The sequence below is a fragment of the Manis pentadactyla genome, chromosome 1 (genome assembly GCF_030020395.1).
Source record: "Manis pentadactyla isolate mManPen7 chromosome 1, mManPen7.hap1, whole genome shotgun sequence".
In the NCBI taxonomy this organism is placed as follows: Eukaryota; Metazoa; Chordata; class Mammalia; order Pholidota; family Manidae; genus Manis; species Manis pentadactyla.
In genome coordinates, this window is record NC_080019.1 from 113999526 (window position 1) to 114012427 (window position 12902).

The 12902-nt window shown below is 41.6% G+C and overlaps 1 protein-coding gene across 8 annotated transcripts in view; it reads right to left on the reverse strand.

Moving 5' to 3' along the window:
* Positions 1-9104: 9104 nt before the first annotated feature.
* Positions 9105-12902, reverse strand: part of PARL (presenilin associated rhomboid like) — a 33774-nt gene continuing 29976 nt past the window's right edge. For 2 of the 8 annotated variants that reach the window (XR_008997079.1, XR_005022673.2), the window contains 3 exons: positions 12701-12798; positions 12088-12331; positions 11792-11967 (listed from right to left, as the gene is read on the reverse strand). Coding sequence is in view for 3 of the 8 variants with exons in the window: in XM_036875256.2 (XP_036731151.2) it covers positions 9313-9424; positions 12701-12798 (210 nt within the window). In the remaining 5 variants the exon portion in view is untranslated. Of the gene's footprint in view, positions 9425-11791; positions 11968-12087; positions 12332-12700; positions 12799-12902 lie in introns of those variants that run through there. The other 6 variants (XM_057500512.1, XM_036875259.2, XR_005022672.2 and 3 more) reach the window with 5 other exon arrangements.

Consider the following 12902-nt stretch of genomic DNA (forward strand, 5'->3'; position numbering starts at 1 on the left):
CGGCTGTGTGACCTTGGGCAGATCCCACACACTGCTCTTGTTGCTTACAGGCAAAATGAGCGCTGGGTTAAAAAAAATTCTCCTGTAAGTGACATTAGTTCACAATAGAATCCTCTGCCTGCCAAGAATAACTGGGACTTTGCAGTAGTCTGGTCTGGTGAAAAAAGATGTAAGAACCACCAACCCTGGACAATCCCCACGTGCGGGGCGTGCGCTGCCAGTCAGCTTTCCACACCAGGCAAGGTGGACACCCTCCTGCTCGCTCTCCCAAAGCCCAGCGTGCTGTGCCCCCCGTGCAAGCTGGGCCTTCGCTCCTTCCAGTGAAAGACCTGGATATAACCTTCTCAGGTCACCAAGTCACTAAAAACTCCTGTAAATCCTTTCAAGAAAAAATTTTAAATTCTTTTTTTTTTTTTTTTAAATAATTATTTTTTATTGAAGGGTAGTTGACGCACAGTATTACATTACATTAGTTTCAAGTGTACAACACAGTGGTAGAACATTTATATACATAATTCTAGGTTCCAGCTATCACCCTACCAAGCTGCTACAATATCTTGACTATATTCCTTATGCTATACATTACATCCCGGTTACTTATTTATTTTACCATTGGAAGTCGGAACTTTTTTTTTTTTTTTGTGAGGGCATCTCTCATATTTATTGATCAAATGGTTGTTAACGACAATAAAATTCTGTATAGGGGAGTCAATGCTCAATGCACAATCATTAATCCACCCCAAGCCTAATTTTCGTCAGTCTCCAATCTTCTGAGGCATAACGAACAAGTTCTTACATGTAGAACAAATTCTTACATAATGAATAAGTTACATAGTGAACAGTACAAGGGCAGCCATCACAGAAACTTTCGGTTTTGCTCATGCATTATGAACTCTAAACAGTCAGTTCAAATATGAATACTCATTTGGTTTTTATACTTGATTTATATGTGGATACCACATTTCTCTCTTTATTATTTTTAATAAAATGCTGAAGTGGTAGGTAGATACAAGATAAAGGTAGAAAACATAGTTTAGTGTTGTAAGAGAGCAGATGTAGATGATCAGGTGTGTGCCTGTAGACTATGTGTTAATCCAAGCTAGACCAGGGCAATAAAACATCCACGTATGCAGAAGATTTCTCTCAGAACGGGGGGGTGAGGTTCTAAGCCTCACCTCTGTTGATCCCCAATTTCTCACCTGATGGCCCCCCTGCGACTGTGCCTGTCTTAGGTTGTTCCTCCCTTGAGGAATCTTACCCGTCTCTGGCTAACCAGTCATCTTCCGGGGCCATACAGGGAAATGTGAAGTTGGTAAGTGAGAGGGAAGCCTTATTGTTTGAAAAGGTTAGCTTTTTACTTCTTTGCAGATTTATGCCCTGTGGCTTCTATGCCCAGCATTTGTCTTGAGGTATCTTTACCACTTGGAGGAGTTATGATACTCGGTAAATTTGATATGAGGCACGAATTCTATTTAAGGGTTGTAATTAGGAAGGAAGAAGAAAAGCTATAGAAGTAGCAGACGGAAGAAAACATGGGAAGATTGATTATTTCTTTGACATATCTTCTTGTAGAGTAACTTCAGCATATATAGGTTTTAAGCTACTACTTAAATTGCGCACACACATTAACATAATAGGAGTATAGTTACATAACCAAAGCATATCTGTAATTACCAGCCATCTCCAGTGAAACCAAGAAAACCATTAAGGCACCTTAGGCATTTGTGAAAACTTATCTATGATATGGTGGATATTGTCCAACTGAACTTGAACAGTCTGAGAGAAATCAGACAAATTAAAACAACCTATTCCTGGGGACTGTTCACATGCCATATGTTCTTTTAACAGTAAATAGTATGTAGTTGTAAGAGTTTGGAGTGCTACAATTTGCACTTCTCCAGATTCTTGGTTGAGTTCCAACAGTATAGATCCAGTCAAATTTGTTGTTTTACTGTATGCACAAGCCAGCTTAGATATCCCCTTCCTCATTCCCATGGCAAGTCCAGGAGCTGGTGGGATGAGTGCATCTACAGCTGTAGCAGTGCGTGGATCTTTGTTGGGTTTTTTTGATCATCATCTTCTGGCATGAGTCTTCCAGAGAGTGCTGATGTTGGAAGTTCTTTTTCATATCGTATCTTAGTTCATTTTCGGGGTAGCCCAAATAGGCTTTGATCCTCTGTATAAACACAAACAGACCCTTTGCCTACACTTTTATATGCCCTTTATACCCTTGTGTAGAACTCGTTGGAGGTTACCACACAGGAACTGCCCTTTTTTTTTTTTTTGCTTTGTTTTTGGTATCACTAATCTACACTTACATGACGAATATTATGTTTACTAGGCTCTCCCCTATACCAGGTCTCCCCTATAAGCCTCTTTACAGTCACTGTCCATCAGCATAGCAAAATGTTGTAGAATCACTACTTGCCTTCTCTGTGTTGTACAGCCCTCCTTTTTCTCCTACCCCCCCATGTATGTTAATCTTAATACCCCCCTACTTCTCCCCCCCTTATCCCTCCCTACCCACCCATCCTCCCCAGTCCCTTTCCCTTTGGTACCTGTTAATCCATTCTTGAGTTCTGTGATTCTGGTGCTGTTTTGTTCCTTCAGTTTTTCCTTTGTTCTTATATTCCACAGATAAGTGAAATCATTTGGTATTTCTCTTTCTCCGCTTGGCTTGTTTCACTGAGCATAATACCCTCCAGCTCCATCCATGTTGCTGCAAATGATTGGATTTGCCCTTTTCTTATAGCTGAGTAGTATTCCATTGTGTATATGTACCACATCTTCTTTATCCATTCATCTATTGATGGACATTTAGGTTGCTTCCAATTCTTGGCTATTGTAAATAGTGCTGCAATAAACATAGGGGTGCATCTGTCTTTCTCAAACTTGATTGCTGCGTTCTTAGGGTAAATTCCTAGGAGTGCAATTCCTGGGTCAAATGGTAAGTCTGTTTTGAGCATTTTGATATACCTCCATACTGCTTTCCACAATGGTTGAACTAGTTTACATTCCCACCAGCAGTGTAGGAGGGTTCCCCTTTCTCCACAGCCTCGCCAACATTTGTTGTTGTTTGTCTTTTGGATGGCAGCCATCCTTACTGGTGTGAGGTGATACCTCATTGTAGTTTTAATTTGCATTTCTCTGATAATTAGCGATGTGGAGCATCTTTTCATGTGTCTGTTGGCCATCTGTATTTCTTTTTTGGAGAACTGTCTGTTCAGTTCCTCTGCCCATTTTTTAATTGGGTTATTTGTTTTTTGTTTGTTGAGGCGTGTGAGCTCCTTATATATTCTGGACGTCAAGCCTTTATCGGATGTGTCATTTTCAAATATATTCTCCCATACTGTAGGGATCCTTCTTGTTCTATTGATGGTGTCTTTTGCTGTACAGAAGCTTTTCAGCTTAATATAGTCCCACTTACTCATTTTTGCTGTTGTTTTCCTTGCCCGGGGAGATATGTTCAAGAAGAGGTCACTCATGTTTATGTCTAAGAGGTTTTCGCCTATGTTTTCTTCCAAGAGTTTAATGGTTTCATGGCTTACATTCAGGTCTTTGATCCATTTTGAGTTTACTTTTGTATATGGGGTTAGACAATGGTCCAGTTTCATTCTCCTACATGTAGCTGTCCAGTTTTGCCAGCACCACCTGTTGAAGAGACTGTCATTTCGCCATTGTATGTCCATGGCTCCTTTATCAAATATTAATTGACCATATATGTCTGGGTTAATGTCTGGATTCTCTAGTCTGTTCCATTGGTCTGTGGCTCTGCTCTTGTGCCAGTACCAAATTGTCTTGATTACTATGGCTTTATAGTAGAGCTTGAAGTTGGGGAGTGAGATCCCCCCTACTTTATTCTTCTTTCTCAGGATTGCTTTGGCTATTCGGGGTCTTTGGTGTTTCCATATGAATTTTTGAATTATTTGTTCCAGTTCATTGAAGAATGTTGCTGGTAGTTTCATAGGGATTGCATCAAATCTGTATATTGCTTTGGGCAGGATGGCCATTTTAACGATATTAATTCTTCCTAGCCACGAGCATGGGATGAGTTTCCATCTGTTAGTGTCCCCTTTAATTTCTCTTAAGAGTGACTTGTAGTTTTCAGAGTATAAGTCTTTCACTTCTTTGGTTAGGTTTATTCCTAGGTATTTTATTTTTTTGGATGCAATTGTGAATGGAGTTGTTTTCCTGATTTCTCTTTCTGTTGGTTCATTGTTAGTATATAGGAAAGCCACAGATTTCTGTGTGTTGATTTTGTATCCTGCAACTTTGCTGTATTCCGATATCAGTTCTAGTAGTTTTGGGGTGGAGTCTTTAGGGTTTTTTATGTACAGTATCATGTCATCTGCAAATAGTGACAGTTTAACTTCTTCTTTACCAATCTGGATTCCTTGTATTTCTTTATTTTGTCTGATTGCCGTGGCTAGGACCTCCAGTACTATGTTAAATAACAGTGGAGAGAGTGGGCATCCCTGTCTAGTTCCCGATCTCAGAGGAAATGCTTTCAGCTTCTCGCTGTTCAATATAATGTTGGCTGTGGGTTTATCATAGATGGCCTTTATTATGTTGAGGTACTTGCCCTCTATTCCCATTTTGCTGAGAGTTTTTAACATGAATGGATGTTGAACTTTGTCAAATGCTTTTTCAGCATCTATGGAGATGATCATGTGGTTTTTGTCTTTCTTTTTGTTGATGTGGTGGATGATGTTGATGGACTTTCGAATGTTGTACCATCCTTGCATCCCTGGGATGAATCCCACTTGGTCATGGTGTATTATCCTTTTGATGTATTTTTGAATTCGGTTTGCTAATATTTTGTTGAGTATTTTTGCATCTACGTTCATCAGGGATATTGGTCTGTAGTTTTCTTTTTTGGTGGGGTCTTTGCCTGGTTTTGGTATTAGGGTGATGTTAGCTTCATAGAATGAGTTTGGGAGTATCCCCTCCTCCTCTATTTTTTGGAAAACTCTAAGGAGAATGGGTATTATGTCTTCCCTGTATGTCTGATAAAATTCCGAGGTAAATCCATCTGGCCCGGGGGTTTTGTTCTTTGGTAGTTTTTTGATTACCGCTTCAATTTCGTTGCTGGTAATTGGTCTGTTTAGATTTTCTGTTTCTTCCTGGGTCAATCTTGGAAGGTTATATTTTTCTAGGAAGTTGTCCATTTCTCCTAGGTTTCCCAGCTTGTTAGCATATAGGTTTTCATAGTATTCTCCAATAATTCTTTGCATTTCCGTGGGGTCTGTCGTGATTTTTCCTTTCTCGTTTCTGATACTGTTGATTTGTGTTGACTCTCTTTTCTTCTTAATAAGTCTGGCTAGAGGCTTATCTATTTTGTTTATTTTCTCGAAGAACCAGCTCTTGGTTTCATTGATTTTTGCTATTGTTTTATTCTTCTCAATTTTATTTATTTCTTCTCTGATCTTTATTATGTCCCTCCTTCTGCTGACCTTAGGCCTCATCTGTTCTTCTTTTTCCAATTTCGATAATTGTGACATTAGATCATTCATTTGGGATTGCTCTTCCTTTTTTAAATATGCTTGGATTGCTATATACTTTCCTCTTAAGACTGCTTTTGCTGTGTCCCACAGAAGTTGGGGCTTAGTGTTGTTGTTGTCATTTGTTTCCATATATTGCTGGATCTCCATTTTGATTTGGTCATTGATCCATTGATTATTTAGGAGCGTGTTGTTAAGCCTCCATGTGTTTGTGAGCCTCTTTGCTTTCTTTGTACAGTTTATTTCTAGTTTTATGCCTTTGTGGTCTGAAAAGTTGGTTGGTAGGATTTCAATCTTTTGGAATTTTCTGAGGCTCTTTTTGTGGCCTAGTATGTGGTCTATTCTGGAGAATGTTCCATGTGCACTTGAGAAGAATGTATATCCCGCTGCTTTTGGATGTAGAGTTCTATAGATGTCTATTAGGTCCATCTGCTCTACTGTGTTGTTCAGTGCTTCCGTGTCCTTACTTATTTTCTGCCCAGTGGATCTATCCTTTGGGGTGAGTGGTGTGTTGAAGTCTCCTAGAATGAATGCATTGCAGTCTATATCCCCCTTTAGTTCTGTTAGTATTTGTTTCACATATGCTGGTGCTCCTGTGTTGGGTGCATATATATTTAGAATGGTTATATCCTCTTGTTTGACTGAGCCCTTTATCATTATGTAGTGTCCTTCTTTATCTCTTGTTACTTTCTTTGTTTTGAAGTCTATTTTGTCTGATATTAGTACTGCAACCCCTGCTTTCTTCTCACTGTTGTTTGCTTGAAATATGTTTTTCCATCCCTTGACTTTTAGTCTGTACATGTCTTTGGGTTTGAGGTGAGTTTCTTGTAAGCAGCATATAGATGGGTCTTGCTTTTTTATCCATTCTGTTACTCTGTGTCTTTTGATTGGTGCATTCAACCCATTAACATTTAGGGTGACTATTGAAAGATATGTACTTATTGCCATTGCAGGCTTTAAATTCGTGGTTACCAAAGGTTCAAGGTTAGCCTCTTTAGTATCTTACTGCCTAACTTAGCTCGCTTATTGAGCTGTTATATACACTATCTGGAGATTCTTTTCTTCTCTCCCTTCTTGTTCCTCCTCCTCGATTCTTCATATGTTGGGTGTTTTGTGCTGTGCTCTTTCTAGGAGTGCTCCCATCTAGAGCAGTCCCTGTAAGATGTTCTGTAGAGGTGGTTTGTGGAAAGCAAATTCCCTCAGCTTTTGTTTGTCTGGGAATTGTTTAATCCCACCGTCATATTTGAATGATAGTCGTGCTGGATACAGTATCCTTGGTTCAAGGCCCTTCTGTTTCATTGTATTAAATATATCATGCCATTCTCTTCTGGCCTGTAGGGTTTCTGTTGAGAAATCTGACGTTAGCCTGATGGGTTTCCCTTTATAGGTGACCTTTTTCTCTCTAGCTGCCTTTAACATTCTTTCCTTGTCCTTGATCTTTGCCATTTTAATTATTATGTGTCTTGGTGTTGCCCTTCTTGGATCCTTTCTGTTGGGGGTTCTGTGTATTTCCGTGGTCTGTTCGATTACTTCCTCCCCCAGTGTGGGGAAGTTTTCAGCAATTATTTCTTCTAAGATACTTTCCATCTCTTTTCCTCTCTCTTCTTCTTCTGGGACCCCTATAATACGGATATTGTTCCTTTTGGATTGGTCACACAGTTCTCTTAATATTGTTTCATTCCTGGAGATCCTTTTGTCTCTCTCTATGTCAGCTTCTATGCGTTCCTGTTCTCTGATTTCAATTCCATCAATGGCCTCTTGCATTCTATCCATTCTGCTTATAAACCCTTCCAGAGTTTGTTTCATTTCTGCGATCTCCTTTCTGGCATCTGTGATCTCCTTCCGGACTTCATCCCATTTCTCTTGCGTATTTCTCTGCATCTCTGTCAGCATGTTTATGATTCTTATTTTGAATTCTTTGTCAGGAAGACTGGTTAGGTCTGTCTCCTTCTCTGGTGTTGTCTCTGTGATCTTTGTCTGCCTGTAGCTTTGCCTTTTCATGGTGATAGGAATAGTTTGCAGAACTGGGACGAGTGACGGCTGGAAGGACTTCCTTTCTTGTCGGTTTGTGGCCCTCCTCTCCTGGGAGAACAGCGGCCTCTAGTGGCTTGTGCTGCGCAGCTGCGCACAGACAGGGTTTCTGCTTCCTGCCCGGCTGCTATGGAGTTAATCTCCGCTGTTGCTGTGGGCGTGGCCTGGCTCGGGCAGCTACTCCAGAATGGTGGAGTCGCGTTGGAGCAGGAGCTGCTGGGAGGCTATTTATCTCCGTAAGGGTCCTCCCTGCTCCCTGCAGCCCAGGGGTTAGGGTGCCCAGAGATCCCGGATTCCCTACCTCTGGATTAAGTGACCCGCCCTGCCCCTTTAAGACTTCCAAAAAGCACCCGCCAAAGCAAAACAACGCCCACCAAAAAAAAAAAAAAGAAAAAGAAAATTTTTTTAATTAAAAAAAAAAAAAAAAAAAAAAAAAAAAAGGTTGGTCGTTCGTTTTTCTTTATTCTGCGGTGCCAGCCTCAGGCCTCTGCTCACCGGTCTTTCTGCCCTGTTTCCCTAGTATTGGGGTCCCTATCCCTTTAAGACTTCCAAAAAGCGCTCGCCAAAACAAAACAGCAAAAAAGCAAAAAAAAAATGGTCGCGCGCTTTTCTTATGCCCTCTGTCGCCCAGCCTCCAGTGCCCGCTCACTGTTCTTGCTGCCCTGTTTTCCCAGTATCGAGCGCCCTGCACTCTGGCCCGGATGGCTGGGGCTGGGTGCTCGGCAGTCCTGGGCTCCGTCTCCCTCCCGCTCTGCCTGCTCTTCTCCCGCCGGGAGCTGGTGGGAGGGGCGCTCGGGTCCCGCGGGGCCGGGGCTTGTATCTTACCCCCTTCGCGAGGCGCTGGGTTCTCTCAGGTGCGGATGTGGTCTGGATATTGTCCTGTGTCCTCTGGTCTTTATTCTAGGAAGGGTTGTCTTTGTTATATTTTCATAGATATATGTTGTTTTGGGAGGAGATTTCCGCTGCTCTACTCACGCCGCCATCTTCTGCCCCTCCTCAAATTTTAAATTCTTAAGCTGCATTTCCTAGAAATAAACCTCAGTCATGAGGGCAACAAGTTCTACAGTGAAGCTGTTAGGATGACCCCTGTGCTATTTCAGTCGGATGCTCCAGTTCAAAAACGTACATTTTCAAACATAAGATGCAATTAGGCTCAGATTCAAGTCTGAATTTATCCAAGACTTTCTTCTCTCAATTTATCTATACTTTTAACTTAGAAAGCAAAATCTAAAAATAGCTTTTTGTATAATGCCACTTGCTGCCAGAAAACATTATCTTTCTTGGTAAAGTTTTAAAAAATACCGCAGCTGTTACTTCAGACCATCCCAGAGAGGAGATACTCTCAACTCTACCTATCAACCAACCAAGGAGAGAATAGGCAAGTAAGTAAATGCTCAGGGGAGATGCTAGAAGGCCAACGTGCAAACAAGGCCCTCCGAGGGGCAGTGAGGCCTTGCCATGTGCACTCTGACCAGGTTCGCAGCTCAAACTGTGTCACATGTAACAATCACAGCAAGACTCCAGCCAGCATCACAACTCTTCAAAAGGGACACACACCCACTATTTACAAACTAAAGATATATATAAACCTTTATTTCATAACTTTGTCTTAATTCACTTCCTAATAAGACATGTACTGGGGACATAGTTCAAAATCCTGGGAAGCTAGATGCTGGATGCCTTCCAGGCAGGAGCCAAGCTGTGGTCACTCCAGGGCCGATGCGTTCTGGGGCGTTCGGGCAGCATGGACCAGACACACCAGCATGGTCCAAACCCAGCTTTACTCAGAGCCACCTCCTTTCCTGGGGCCATTAGTCCTCATTTCATGCCAAATTTTCACTAGAGGCTCCCTGTTCTTCCAAATGAGTTCATGACCATAAGTAATATACCATCTGGAGAAAAGAAAAACAAACCAGGTCGAACATTCAAAAAGTGTGACATACAAATGGTAAGTGTATGATGATATCAAGTTGACATTAAAAAAACTGAATGCCAGTGTCACTTACTATCTAGCTTATTAAAGTAACTAAGCTATTTAATGTAGATCAATGATTTACCTTTCACATGTGGAGTATGTAAAAGGTAGAAATAGGATAGGACCGTGTGTGACTGCTCTGAAAAATGTAAGTATGTTGCACACACACTACTTTTGGTTCACCACAGCCATCCAAGTTAAGCATCACTTTTCCCATTACAGACAGAGGAAACCAAGTCTGACAGAGTAATTTGCCTAAAGTGCTAACAGCTTCTAAGAGGTCAACGAAGACTCACAGTCAGTCAGAATGATTCTAAACCTGGGTTCTTTTCTATATCAAGTGTCATAACGTATGTCGGAATTGCAGTTTACTAATGATGACTAGAGCAGCTTAAATGCTTCTCCTCATCCGTCTGCAGACCCAAACGCTGCCCATCTTTAATCTACAATACAGTTCTGGTCCCCACTCTCCTACTAAAAACTTTCTGAAAGCAGCCTGCAGCAATGAGCTGAGGAAGCCACAGCACTGAGAGCTTTAGTCACTTGCTCAGGCTGCACAACTAGGAATCACCAGAACTGAGACTCGAACCCAAGTCTGACTCCCAAACTGGTGTCCCAACCACTGTGCGTCCTGCAGCAGCTAGTGAGCGTCTACAACACGCTGCTGAGTGCAATGAGTGACCAACAGCAAGGGCCTGCCATTGCCAAGCCCCTGGGCCCAGGTACTGCAATATCCACATTGCCAGTGTATGTCGGGGCCCCTGCCATGCTTCTTGGGGAAGGCTGGGAGGGCTTCCTGAGAGAGGCAGGTTTGATTCCAAATGGCTGTTAGTGAAAGCTTTTACTGAAACCTTTATTTTTACCCTGGTTTCCCCAAACAGACTTCCTGTTCCCTGAGGCAGAGACTGGATTTTGTTGATCTTTACATCTCCCAGACACCTGACTGAAAAAATGCTCTCTATGACTTAGGTATCAGAAGAGCAGTTTAATGTTTTAACTTTTAAAATGTTCTACATATGTATTTTTTAAATTACAAAGTGATTGAACTGTAACTGAATTTTAATATTCACTAAGGTAAAATCTGATCATGAAAACAGTCATCATTAAAATTTTGAAAAATAAAATAATTAGTAAATTTATAAAAAAGAAAAAGGCACTTAAAAAACATGCAAATTAATAGGCACATACAGAATTCTTTTGGGCTTAGAGCCAAATTCTGTGGTGAACATATAACAAGAGAAAAAGGATCATTGTAAGATTCAAATGCAATTAGAAAACTTGCAAGAAATGAATCACTTATCAGAAACTCCATTGATAGTGTCTTCCCAAATCTTTTTAACCAATTTATTTCCAGCAAAGAGTCAAATACTTTAATTTTACACATACACTGTTCTGATTATAATCATTGGTCATCTGGCTAAGTTAAAATTAGGAAAATACTTTAAGTTTTCTTTTCTTTTTTTTTACAGAAGACTCATACAGTCTAGCACTTGTTCTGAAACCCCAGCTCTGCAATGACTAGCTGTGTGACCTTGGACAAGTTTCCTTTTTTAAGCAGTTTCCTTTCTGTAAAACAGAATACCACAATTTTTTAAAGTATTAAATCAATCCCTAGCTTAGCACACAGCAAATATTCACTATAGGTTAGCTATTGCTATTGCAACAGTACAAGGTGAAGACCATAAAATTTGGTGAAGGACAGACATAAAGTTGAGGGAATGTGTGAGAGGATACTAAAGGCATCTTTTCCATCAATAAAAATTTCTAAATCTAGATTAAAGATGTTAGTTAAAAAGATGAATTCTGGATATGACTGCAATCTAGTAAATGAAAGGGGTTGAAATTAGGAAACAGCAAGAGAAAGGATTCCTCTGCTTTTCAGATCCTGGACTTCAGAATGCATTTGATCAATTATTTTCAGAATGAAAAAAAGGTCATCTAATTATAGTTCAGAAGAATAAAACCTGCTGGGGAGAAGATCCTTTAAGTATATACATGGAAGGATCCAGACAAATTCAGAATTCATAAAACCCATTTTCATAAGTCTTTATGTTTTTCATACTGTACTATCAGGTTAGTTTCTACTATTTATAATGTGCTGCTATTAAAGTTAGAGCTCACATATGCTATTCTTTAATCATCACTGAAAATTATAAACGGCATAATGGCATTTAGCTGTACCGCCTACTGGGCAAAACTGCTCCATGTAGAATAGACTATTCTACTTTTTTATATAATTTAAAAACAGGTTTTTCCATTGTCATAAAACAAAGTAAAAACCAAGTGAGAGCGAAAGGCAACATTTATTATGCCAGAAAAGACAGGCCATCTGGCTACCCAGCGCACCAGACAACTGTGCTGAAGGGGCTTCCTCAGGGCCAGATGGACTCCGAGCACGCTGGGAAGTCCCAGGACAGAGCTGCTCCAGCATTACTATGTCTGAGGCAGAAAGTCCACTGTCTGAGGCACAAATGGGAGGGCTTGTGACTGAAATGGTGTTGTACTCAATACGGTATGATGGGGTGGGAAGGGTTTAGGATCTGAGTTTAAATCTCCTATACCACTTAAGAGCTGACTGACCTGGGGAGGATTGCTTCCGAGCCTCAGTGTCCCATCTGGGAAACGGAGGTGGTAACAGTCTAGTGTAAAGTAACCAGCTCAGTGCTTTACCACTAACAGACGCTCAGAGAAGAGTCACCACTGGCTTCTGATCCCTGGCCTACCCCAGCCACGCAGCACACTGCGGACATCACCACAGGCAGAGCGACAGCTCCACCCAGTGTCTGCCCAGCGCTGACAGGGGCGAGTGGGGCAGGGTGGGAGGCTGCACAGGGGAGAGGCGGCTGAGAGTGGGGAAAGGAGATGCCAGCACAGACTGGGAGGCTGGGGAACACACTCCAGGAGGGGCTAGGAATCATGTCAGCTTAGGAGTTGGGCTCCCGTGAGGTAAGGAGTAAGGTGATATCTCAGACAGTCTACCAGTGACCTAGGCAGGGACTTGGCTGATGCTCTCACATCCCGCTTCACATGGAAAAACTGTGCAAGGTCAGAGCAAACCATGTGGAGTTTCCACACAATACCAAGCCCACCTGTCCCTGCTTCCAACACAGAGCTACTGCCTCACCTGACCTCCTGAGGGGGCGGGGCGGGGGAGGAGACAACCAGTGGAGCAATCAGTTACACTCAGACTTACATTCCAAAGAGAGCTCCCCCAAGATGTGCTGCATGATCAAAAAATTTCCATCCCAGGATCATTCCTGCTGTATCCATGGCAATAATGGCTTTTAGGGCCTGAAAGCCAGCAAAAGAGAACAGAACTAGCACAACTTTGATTCCTCCAGCATTGACATTTCTCATTTAAGGGCAAGAATTCAGTCACCCTAAAAATACCACCA